Genomic DNA, 12,202 nt, shown 5'->3' with positions numbered 1-12,202 from the left:
AGTCCGCAGGCCGACGCTCTATCCACTGAACCAAACTGGTTTCGGCAAATTTTTTTTTTTTTAAATATATTTTTATTGATTTTTTACAGAGAGAAAGGGAGAGAGATAGAGAGTTAGAAACATCGATGAGAGAGAAACATCCATCAGCTGCCTCCTGCACACTCCCTACTGGGGATGTGCCCGCAACCAAGGTACATGCCCTTCACCGGAATCGAACCTGGGACCCTTGAGTCCGCAGGCCGACGCTCTATCCACTGAGCCAAACCGGTTAGGGCTGCAGTCGTAGGATTTAAAGGGTCTGGAAACAAGAGTTTTATTCCAACAAGATGGAATTTTTTGTCATCTCTGCTATCATATATTTAAAGGAATTAATTCCCTTCAAAGGATTTTTAATATTCATACTTTCTATTGGAAACCTATTTAGTTGGTTTATCTTATTTTGATTGTAGTTGATAAATACCACATTTCTGTTTACAAATTCTGGTTTTGGTTTTTCACCTCGACCCTTTTGTTTTTCAGTATGTGCAACGTATAGAGAAACAGTTTCTTTTGTATGCCTACTGGATAGGCTTAGGAATTTTGTCTTCTGTTGGGCTTGGAACAGGACTGCACACCTTTCTGCTTTATCTGGTAAGAATAACTTTTAATAAGCAAGATTAGAAGAGATTGTATTTTTATTGCTATTTTTACTTCAGACATTAAAATTCCAAGATTTTAACTTAATTATCTTTGTGTCTTAAAAGCATTCTAATCCTCAAATCAGTGCTTTGAGTTTTGTTTAGAATTCTGTTTTGTTTTTCCTTTTGGGTTGAGGATTTAAATATAGAAGCGGGGGAGAGAGAAGGGGAAAAACCTCTTAAGCAAATGATATTGTTTCCTTAAATTTATTTAGCCAGAAAATGTTTTTTGCTTTCCAGATTTTGGAATAATGGTTCTTTTAGTTATGCAATTATCGTTTTAAGAATTGAAGTTATTTAAATGCACAAAATTCCATGAAAGGCTTAGAATTAATTTGGACAGTTTACTTTCTCTGTTAATCAGCCAGTGAGAAACAGTGTCTTCCTTCACACCCTCAAACACTATGTACACACCTGAATCGATATTTTGACGTTCTTATTGAATGTAGTTGCTGAAGCATTACATATGTACTACTAAATGCTTTCTTAAATCCTTTTAAACCTAAGTATAAAATGAGCCCCTCCTAAAAAATATTTTTTTTTACTTAGTTGAAATTAGAGAGATAAAAAATCGGTTTTTCTTTGAACATTGACAAATAAACTAGAATAATAGCAGAACCAGGACCAGAGGGTGACGAGCAATACATCTAGGGCACAGAATTTAATAGGCACTTTCAGGGCATGTCTACCTGTGGGTTGATGAGTGAGGGCCTCATTAAATTTTGTGCCCTGGATTCCTCTCTTGTTTCACTCTATTCTTGTCCTTGGATACATTCACAGCAATTCCACATTTGAAAACAGCTTGATCTTCATTGGGTGGGAGACAGGTGGAAAGTTGTCACAGCAGTACTGATTGCTGAAAAGTGTTAAATACTGCAAACGCTTCCAGTCTCCATGCTTCCTGAATTCATTTCTGAAGCAGGCATGAAAAGTATTAAGGAATGATTGTTCTGAAGGCTGCTGAGTTAATGGTCTGAAGAATTACTTGAGAATTAATCTGTAATTCATAACTTCTTCAAGTTATGGGAGTTTAAAACTTGGAATTTTAGATTTCTGTTCATGATTGCTTGCTGATTTTATTCCAAATAGAGATATAAATTTTAGGGAAGTAACCCATATGTGTGTTTCGTTAATACTACATTTTTAGAATAATGCTACCCTAGAGGTCAAGATAGAGGACAAAAGGAAGGAATTACAGGATACAAGTTACCTTTCTATTCTTTTCTAGACCTGCCCTCTGAGTTTCTTTGGGTAAATTAAGGAACTCATTTGTAGCATTTGATTAATTTAAAAGTATCTGAAAAGTAACCCAGGTAGCAGATTCTGCTATACCTTAAAAGGGATTTTAATGAAGCTTATAAAGTGTGCAGTAAGTTCAAATAAATATCCATGAGAAACAAAACCTTTATAAAATGACATATTATTCTTGTTCAGTAAGTATAAAAATACAGTCAAGGAGCACCTGAAACTGTGTTGTATTCTAATAACAGCTATATAAAAGCTTGGTAGATTATCACTGCTGATAATGAACTGGGGTCCAGGGTCGATCAGTCCACTTTTTTCACATTAGATAAATTTGAGTTTTGTTTGTTTTGAGTAAATAGTATTATTTAGAATTATTTTAAATGCCCTAAAATTAAATACAAGTAAAATAACCAGACCAGCATTTTATGAATATATAATTCTGGCTTTATATTGGGAGATAGATTGAAGGTAGGAGAGAAGATGAGTAGTTACAATAATCCTTCTGAGAGACACAGGCAAAAAGTATGGCGAGGAAGGGATATTTCCAAAAAAGAATTTTCAAGAGAACTCAAGCTGAATGAAAACAAAAGAGGGCATAAAACTTTTACTATTTCAAGAGTAGTTGGAATGACAGTGGCATTGTAATAAAATAGGTCAAATCTTAGAGAAATTTTATTGGTACAAAGAGATGTATGGGGGAAGAAGGAGTCAAAGATAAGTTGGTTTTTTACCTAAGTAGATATTGACATTATTAATTGAATAGAAACAGTTATGTGTTCAGTTGTTTATTAAGTACTTATTATAAGTACGTATCTGAAAAGTGAAATTTAAAGGGATATTGTAATTATATTGTTAGCTAAATTAAATCTTCACCTGATCCAGGTGGGTTGCTGGTGCCAGTGGTTGGATAGAGCAAAAAGGAAAATTTGTAAAGGACTAAGAACACTTTTTTTTTTTTTTTTTTTAATGAATAGGCTTTATTCCTTAGAGCAGTTTTAGGTTTAGAGAAAAATTGAGCAGAAAAGGACAGAGAGTTCCCATATACTTTTACACACACACACACACACACACACACAGTTTTCCCTATTTTTCAAATTTATTTTTCTTAATATTTTAATTGATTTCAGAAAGGAAGGGAGAAGGAGCGAGAGATAGAAACATTAATGATGAGAGTGAGTCCCTGATTGGCTGCCTCCTGCATGCCCCCCACTGGGGATCAAGCCCACAACCTGGGCATGTGCCCTGACCAGGAATCCAACCATGACCTCCTGATTCACACCAGCCTGGCTCAAATTTCTTTTTAAAAAATTGCAGTACAATTGACATAACATTAGTTTCAGGTATACAACCTAATGGTAGTTTCCTCTATTATTCACATCTTGCTTTAGTGTGGTACCTTTATTACAATTGACGAATGAATATTGACACATTATTAACTAAACACATCATTGTTTACATTAGTGTTCACTCTTTTTTTTGTTTGCTTGTTTGTTTGTTTGTTTTGTTTTTATTGCTTAAAGTATTACAAAGAGTATTACATATGTTTCCTTTCCCCCCACCCCTTGACATTCCCCTGGCCTCACCTACCCCCCAGTGTCTTGTGTCCATTGGTTATGCTTATATGAGCGTTCACTCTTTGTATTTTAAAGTTCTATGGGTTTTTACAAATGCATAAATGTTACATAACAGCCATTTCGGTACCATACAGAATAGTTTCACTGCCCTAAAAATACCCTGTGATCCACATATTTATTCCTACTGTATTCCTGCCCCCTCACCCATGAACCCTTAGCAAATTTTGGCTTTTCCAGAATGTCATATAGTTGGAATTATTCATTATGTATCTTTTTCTGCCTGATTTCTCTCACTTAACAATATACGTTTAAAGCTCCACTATTTCTTTTCATGGCTTGATACCTGATTTTTTTTTAATGTTTTTATTGATTTCAGAGAACAAGGGAGAGAAAGATAGAAACATCACTGATGAGAGAGAATCATTGATCAGCTGCCTCCTACATGTCCCCCACTGGGGATTGAGCCCGCAACCCAGGCCTATGCCCTGATTTTTATTTTTTTTTATCACTGAATAATATTCCATTTTCTGGGTGTGCCACCACAGTTTATCTATTCACTTATTAAAGGAGATCATAGTTGTTTCCAGGTTTGGTAATTATTAATAAAGCTGATATAAACATTAGTGTGCAAGTTTTTGTGTGTATATAAGTTTTCTACTTTTTTGGGTAAATACTTAGGGACATGATTTGTGGATTGTGTATATTAATTGCTAATATATAGGAAAGCAGTTGACTTTTGTGTATTATCCTTGTATCCTGCAACCTTGCTATAATCACTTAATAGTTTCAGGACTTTTTTTTTTTTAGCAATTCTTTAGAATTTTCTGCACAGATAAATCATCTCATGTGCAAATAAAGATAGCTTTATTTCTTCTTTGTCACTTTGTATACCCTTTCATTTCCTTTTCTTGTCTTACTGCGTTAGCAAGATCTTCCAGTATGATGTTGAATACGAGTTATGAGGAGCCATTCTACCTTGTTCTCAGTCTTAGTGGCAAAGCCTGTAATTTCTCACCATCAAATATTATGTTAGCTATAGGTTTTTTACAGATGTTCTTTATGAAATTGATGAAATTCAAGGTTTGTCATATTCTTTTTCACCTACATATTGTGTCAGGATGGAGCCTGAGTCTCACTATGATGAGCAGATTCCCTTTGCCAATCTGTGGTGGATATGTAGAGTAAGCTACTGAGATTTGGGGGTTGTTTGTTATTATAGCCTGTCCTGACCGATAGACTAGTTAGCATTCATTGAATTTGCTGTGCTCTCTGCTCAGTACTTTACATGAATTATTTTATGTAGCTCTCCCAAGAGCCAAGGTAGTTAATAGCAAATGTGTAATAAAAAATTTTATCAGCAAGTATAGACTATCCATTTGTGAACTTTGGCAGTTATATAATAGAGAAAAATAGCCAGGAAACCAGAGGCAAAGGAGAATCAAATAAAGGTTTAAAAACTTGATCTATGTTATTATTTAAGAAGTCATTCCAAATAATCTCTGGTTATATTGTAAAAACACTTTCTTGATGATAGAAGGTCAACAGTTTTATCCTTATAGCTCACCACTCCTTTTTTGTTGTCAAATATATTTTTATTGATTTCAGAGAGGAAGGGGGAGGGAGGGGGAGAGAGAGAGAGAGAGAGAGAGAGAGAGAGAGAGAAAGAGAAACATCAGTGATGAGAAAGAATCATTGATCAGCTGCCTCCTGCACGTCCCCCACTGGGGATCGAGCCCGCGACCCAGGCCTATGCCCTGACAGGGACTCAAACTGTGACCTCCAGGCTCATAAGTCAACACTGAACCACTGAGCCAGCCGCACCAGCTGGGCCACCACTCCTTTTGTTTTATATTTGTGAAATGTGATTGTGTTTGGAAAGTCCTAATTATACCTTCTTTCATTTATGAGGCATTACATAATCCTCACTTAGGGAGATGTGATGTTAACATTCTCATGTTATACATTTTTGAGTTTAACTTCCAGTTAAAAAAAACAAGTGACCATGTTAGGAGAATACAACTAAATGCTGATCTGAACATGTTACTTTATTTCCTAAAATATTAGATACCTATATATCTGCCTTTAAAATGGGAAGTTTGTCTTGATTTTTAAGTTTATCAATAAACAATTTTATTCTGTATTAGTTTCAGGTGTGCAGTATAGTGGTTAGACAGTCATATACTTTACAAAGTGGTACCCCCAGTATTTCAAGTACCCACCTGACCCCATACATAGTTATGATAATATTGACTGTATTCACTATGCTGTAATTTACATCCCTCTGACTATTCGATAACTACAATTTGTACTTATTTATCCCTTCACCTTTTTCATCCAGATCCCTAAACTCCCTTTCCTCTGGCAACCATCAGTCTGTTCTCTGTTATCTATGAGTCTGTTTCTATTTTTTTTGTTGTTCTTTAGATTCCACATACAAATGAAATCGTATGGTATTTGTCTTTCCCTGTCCCATTTAACTTCATTTAGCATAATACCCTCTAGGTCCGTTTATGCTATTACAAAAGGTAAGATTTCATACTTTTGTATGGCCAAGTAGTATTCCATTGTGCATATATACCACAACCTTTTTTCCCACTCATTTGCTGATGGATACTTGGCTTGCTTCCATATTTTGGCTATTGGAAATAAGCGCAAATGAACATGGGGGTGCATATATTCTTTCAAATTAGTTTTAATAGTCAACAAATTGACTTCAGGAGGTCTTTTAATTCCCTAAAATACTATAAATATTGCTATGTGTCTTTGCATCTTTCTGGCAAAAAGGACATATAGTCTCTCTAACCCATAAAAGGTTAAGAACCAGCCACTCTTTTAGAACTTTTTTCTAAGTTGTCTATATTTGGCTGCCACTAGGTGGCAGTGCTCATACAACCAACACACTACTATATTTGCAGGTTCTATTCTGGATGAAGATGAAACCCTTCAAAAACTCTACTTAAATTAGAGGGATATTCTGTTTATCTCTATTTATGCCTATGTAATACCAGTTAATGCATGTGAGTGAAAGTAATTGTCTTAATAGTTTTCCATATTCATTAATTACTTTAACAGTAGTCAGCCTTTCTTTCCATTTGACATGTTTACATGTAGGACATACTCTCGTGGCATGCCCAGTTTCAAATATAATGGCATGATCCCATCTTTTTCTTTAATATTTAAGAATCTGCAGGTTATTGAAGGTGATCTTGTTATGGGACTAAAATCTTTCATTCCTATCATGAAAGGTAAATAGGATATATTCAGAGTTAAACAACTAGGTTTGAATGCCTAACCAAATTATTACTAACTAGAGGCCCAGTGCACAAATTCATGCACGGGGCAGAGGAGGAGGGGCGGGGGAGGTTGGCTGCCAGCCCTGAGGAGGGAGCTGGCCCTCGGCCCCTCTGGGAAAGGGCCGCATCCGCCGCCACCCACCCCCAGTTCCCCGTCCCAGCCTGGGCCCAAGGGCCCTGGCAGGGTTGGGAGAGGCGGTGATAGTCGCCGGGCAGGCGCGGAAGGAATGGATGCCATCTGCGCCCCGCCACCACACAGTTCCCCGCCTCCCCTCCCTCCTCCTTCCCTCACTGCCACACTGCCACCACAGCGGGCGGACCGCCCCTGGGGAAGGAAGAGGACAGGAGTGAGACAAACCCTTGTGTTGAGGGCTGACTTTCAAAGATCACAGCAAGGGAGCTGCACTGCTATGTACGCAACCCCAACCCAGAAGTAGGTCTCTACGAATGGATTAGCACCAGGGACTGATGGGGGCCAGCCGGCCGGAGGGAGGGGCCATGAGAGATTGGCTGTGGGAGCGCACTGACCACCAGAGGGCAGCTCCTGCGTTGAGTGTCTGCCCCCTGGTGGTCAGTGCACATAATAGTGACTGGTCGAACAGTCGTTCCAGTTGTTCAGTCCTAAAGGTCGCATAGGCTTTTATATATATAGATGGTGATATTTAGGGAATTTATTAATTCTTAAACCTCATTTTATTAAATTTTAAATGGAATAATAATACCTATTATAAGGCTGTTTTGAGGATTAAATGAAATAACAGATTTATGCACTTTTCAGCTCAGTGGCTAGTGTATGTAAGATACTCAATAAATTGTAGCTGCTATTATTATATTATCATTATTTTTACTCTGATTTTGTTTTTAAAAAGCAACCATTTCTAATTTACATGCTTTAGCTGTTATTCTTAAAATAACAGCTGTTATTTAGCTGTTATTCTTAAAAAATTCTTAAGTGCCCTGGCCAGTGTGGCTCAGCTGGTTGAGCGTCATCCTGTGCACCAAGAGGTTGCCGGTGCGATTCCCTGTCAGGGCAAATGCCTGGGTTTCAGGCTCAATCCCCAGTATAGGTCCTGCAGGAGGCAGCCACTCAATTTTTCTCTCTTTCTCATTGATGTTTCACTCTCTCCTTCTTGCTTCCTCTCTAAAAAAATCAATAAAAACATTTTAAAAATAAAGAAATTATAAGCAACATTTCCCACAGTTGATTTTAATGTAGCAGTATGTCATAGCATAGTTGAAAATCACTGATCATTTTCATTTCCAGTAATGATAGATTAGGCAATTTGGATCAATTCTCTTGTGAAAGTATCATAAAAAGGTTGATAAAATTTAAAAACATATGTTTAAAGACATCATAGAGATGAGAAAAGACCAAATAATGACAAGTTAATATCTTTGTTAAAGAGGAAACCCAGAAAAGTGAGACTGGCCAAGGATATGCCCTGGTAAACCCGCAGGCACCACACATTAAACATAAGGGTGACCTATATATAAATCAGTCTTATGGGGACAGGAGCTGGGGCTTAAGTCTTAAATCTGGAGGAAAATAAAAACACCCTACCCACCCTGTATATTGCATATAGCATCCTCTATTTTAAAAAATATTTTTTTATTGATTTCAGAGAGAAAGGAAGAGAGAGACATAGAGACATCTATGATGAGAGAGAATCATTGACGGGCTGCCTCCTGCATGCCCACAACCTGGGCATGTGCCCTGACCAGGAGTTGAACCCTGACTTTCTGGTTCATAGGTCGGTGCTTAACCACTAAGCCAGCCAGGAGGGCTAACATCCTTTTTTGAATTTTCCAGAAAATAAAACTGTATCTACTCCTGGTGTTATAAACAGTATTTTCATATGCTCTTTGCTTTAAATTTAATTTAGATAAATAAGTGTAAGGAATGATTTAAAATGTGATTTGTATCTTTTATATAATATATAGCAACATGCTTATGATTTCCAGTGTATCTGTATGATCTCTAGTGTATCTGTAAAGTGTGTTATATTTTGATATAAGGAAAGACTCCTTATTAAATTACAAATTAGAATACTTGGCCTAGGGGACACAGGTAGAAAGGGCAGCTGACTCTCAAGGGAGAGGTGCCTGTGCAAATCACTGCGACACACTGAGGCTGGCTTCCGTGGGCCTGCTGGGAGAATAGGTATTACTAGGAGCTAGATTTGGCTCTTACAAGCTAGGCTGGGCCCGGGGGGTGGGGGAGAGGTTCCACGCTCAAGACTGGCTACAGCTGTTCGGGTCTTGGCTCTGCTCTTAGGGGCTAGGGCCTGCCCTTCGGGACTGGATTTGGATTTTGGCTCCGCCCTTCAGGACTGGCTATGGCTATTGGGGTCTGGGCTGGGCTCTTCTGGGCCAAGCTCCCAGCTTCAGGACTGGGTTCCGCTGTTCAGACAGGCTCGGCTCTTTGCACTAGGCTTCTCCCATCATGACTGGGTTCTTCTGTTCGGACTGGGATTGGTTCTTTGGGGCTAGACTCCACCCCTTGGGACTGGGTTTTCTGTTGGGGTGGGGTGGTGGTGGGGGAATGTAAAATTAAATAACAAATTAGAAATGAAGTAGCATTTGTAAACTGCTTTTCATCTTTTGATCTTATTTTTTATGCAATCATCTTTTTGTTTCTTTGATGTCTATTTCATGAGCAAATCTTATGTAGCAAGTAGAACAAGTTACTAATTTCATTCATTTACTTATGTGTTTTATAAGTTGATCAGATGCAAAAGAAGGCTTCTGTGATTGACAGATTTTTTAAGATTGTACCTTCTATGCACTCTTCTTGGATATAATTTCTAGAAATCTATTAAAATTTTTATTTTTGTCTTAGCAACTATGGTAGTAGGTTTTCTCTCAGATGATTCAGAACACAAGTGATCTAGGAATGCTTATTTATTAGAGAAACTTATGCTCAGAGTAAAAACAATAAGTTAATGAAGGAAAGATGGCTACTGTTTTCCTTGATGCATCGCTGTGTTTGAATGAGTCCAAATTTCCACCCTAATAATGGTCTGACCCAGAGCTTGAAAGCCCAGGGACAGCACATTTTCTGCTAAGGACCAGATAATAAATTTCTTAGGCTTTGCAGGCCATACATTCTCTCTTGCAACTCCTCAGATCTGTCAATGTAATGAGAAAGCATCCAAAAACAGTGTGTAAAGGAATGTGACCATTTTCAGGTCAACCTCTAGTCACAAAAACGGAGGCAGACTGGGCTTCATCTGCAAGCTGTAGTTTGCTAATCCTTTTTCCTTTGTGGGACCACAGTAGTACACCAGAAGAAGCATGTTGAGCTAGCAGCCACTTTCCGAGGACTTACACATGGCACATGCATTAGATGTGTTCATTACTCTTTCTGAGTAATAATATTAGACTTAACATGATGTTTTAGAAGAGACTACAGTTTTAGAAAAGACTACTGCAGGTACTTGAATGGTATAGAAAACCATCAAGGGAAAGAAACACTTTACATGAAAAATAAATTAGAAGAGTTTTTCCAAATGAGCTGCCTGATAGCAAGATTTAGTTATAATTTTATGGGGGTTGTTTTCTTTATTTTTATTGTTGACACTATTACAGATGTCCCCATTTTGCCTACCTCTACTCAGCGCCCCCCCCTCCAGTTATGTGGTTTAATCATTGATATGTGCATTTATTTCATACAGGTTTTTACAACATTGCAATCCTTTTGAGAAATAATTTATGGACTAAGTTTAGATTGTTATAAATTGTTGGGAGAAGTAATGGGATTATTTCAGTATGTACCTTCTAATTATTTCCAGTAGAAAAACATGACTCATAATTCTGTAAACAACCAGGTTAACCAAAAACAGGAACTTTGGTACTTGATAATGAGAAATGTATCTCAGACATTCTCCCTATAGGCGTGTATATTATCAAATTACAAGACAAGCAAACAATTAAAGAGCCATTTGTAAGCTCTATGTGCGATGGATGATTTATAAAGTTTGTACCATTTAATAATAACAAAGAGAATGAGTCCCGTAAGAATTGACAAGTCCCAAATAATATGATGTATGAACAGTTTTTGACACCAGGTGGAGCAGTTTCCTGAAGAAAAGCTTAACAAGCCCTATATTCCTTTCAAATAAGGCCAGCTCCCAGACAAAGAACTCTAAGAACAAAAACTGTCAACAGTCATTTTATAATTTTTAAAAGGCACCCAAATATTAAGCTATAGATAAAAGGTTGAATATATTTTACAGGTAACTTTTATCTTTGGCTTCTACTTTAACCATTTGGGAATCAAAGGGGAGGGATTTCAAAGTATAGAGTTGTCCTGTCTACATGCAGTTGGGGTGTAGAAAAGTATTAGGACTATTTAATTACATTGTAGAATAGATCCAGTTTTCTTAGCAGCTGTAACACGAAGGCATTAGTATCTGAATGATACGGGTCATTTGTTCAATATGACCCTTTTAATAGAAAACATTTTTGGCTCTTTGTTATAAAATAAATACAAAGAAAGCTGTGAGATATTTTCCCTTGTGTAAAATTCAGAGGCATTTTCTGCTTTTAAGTTTAGGATTATTTCATTACTAAACTATGTGGTAAAAATGCACATCTAAAAAATCTGACGTCTTGATTGCTATCGAATATTTATAGAGCACCCTGTTTCCTTAATGTATAGTATGTATATAGTACTTTATAGACTACTAGAGGCCCGGTGCACGAAATTCGTGCACTCGGGGTGGGAGGTCCCTCAGCCAGGCCTGCGCCTTCTCGCAGTCTGGGAGCCGTCAGTTGGACATCCTTAGTGCTTCCATGGAGGCGGGAGAGGTTCCTGCCACCGCCACTGCACTCGCCAACCATGAGCCCGGCTTCTGGCTGAGTGGCACTTTCCCTGTGGGAGCGCACTCACCACCAGGGGGCAGTTTCTGCGTTAAGCGTCTGCCCCCCGGTGGTCAGGGCTTGTCATAGGGACCAGTTGTTCCGCTCTTTGGTCGATTTGAATATTATCCTTTTATTATATAGGATTATAAAGCTGTTTTTTTCTTAAGTATAGACATTTATTATACTTTTCAACTCATGGCTATTGACTGCCTAAAGCAATTGTTATTTGGAAAATGCATATCTATGAATTGAAATGAAAGAGTGTGGTAGTTTAAGTAAGAGAAATATTGTAGTTGTTTAATGCCACGAGGTGGAATAAACTTTAAAAAAAAACTGTTACCCAACCTCTTTACCTCTTTTTCTGCTTGACTTCTGAGTGTGGCTTCATTGTTCACCTGTCTATGCCTCTGTAAGACACAAAAGGGAAGAGATTGCCAAAAGTAAGGTTCTGGTGTGACTTGATATTGCTCTGTAGAGGTATAATGACTGTCTGTAAGCAGGCAGTGACTCAGGGCTCTTCCCGGAAGACCAACAGGCCTTTCTTAGAAAA

At 37.7% G+C, this 12,202-nt stretch overlaps 1 protein-coding gene across 2 annotated transcripts in view; it reads left to right on the top strand.

Annotated features, from left to right (window-relative positions):
- The window catches only part of VMP1 (vacuole membrane protein 1), a 99,420-nt gene that overhangs the window by 20,057 nt on the left and 67,161 nt on the right, over positions 1 to 12,202 (top strand). For both annotated transcript variants that reach the window (XM_014531802.1, XM_014531799.1), the window contains exon 5: positions 520 to 630. In XM_014531802.1, the coding sequence (XP_014387288.1) occupies positions 520 to 630 (111 nt within the window). The remainder of the gene's footprint in view (positions 1 to 519; positions 631 to 12,202) is intronic.

This window comes from Myotis brandtii, unplaced genomic scaffold (assembly GCF_000412655.1).
Source record: "Myotis brandtii unplaced genomic scaffold, ASM41265v1 scaffold120, whole genome shotgun sequence".
NCBI lineage: Eukaryota > Metazoa > Chordata > Mammalia > Chiroptera > Vespertilionidae > Myotis > Myotis brandtii.
Note: the sequence above shows the minus strand (reverse complement) of the source record. Positions and strands in the feature narration are given on the sequence as shown.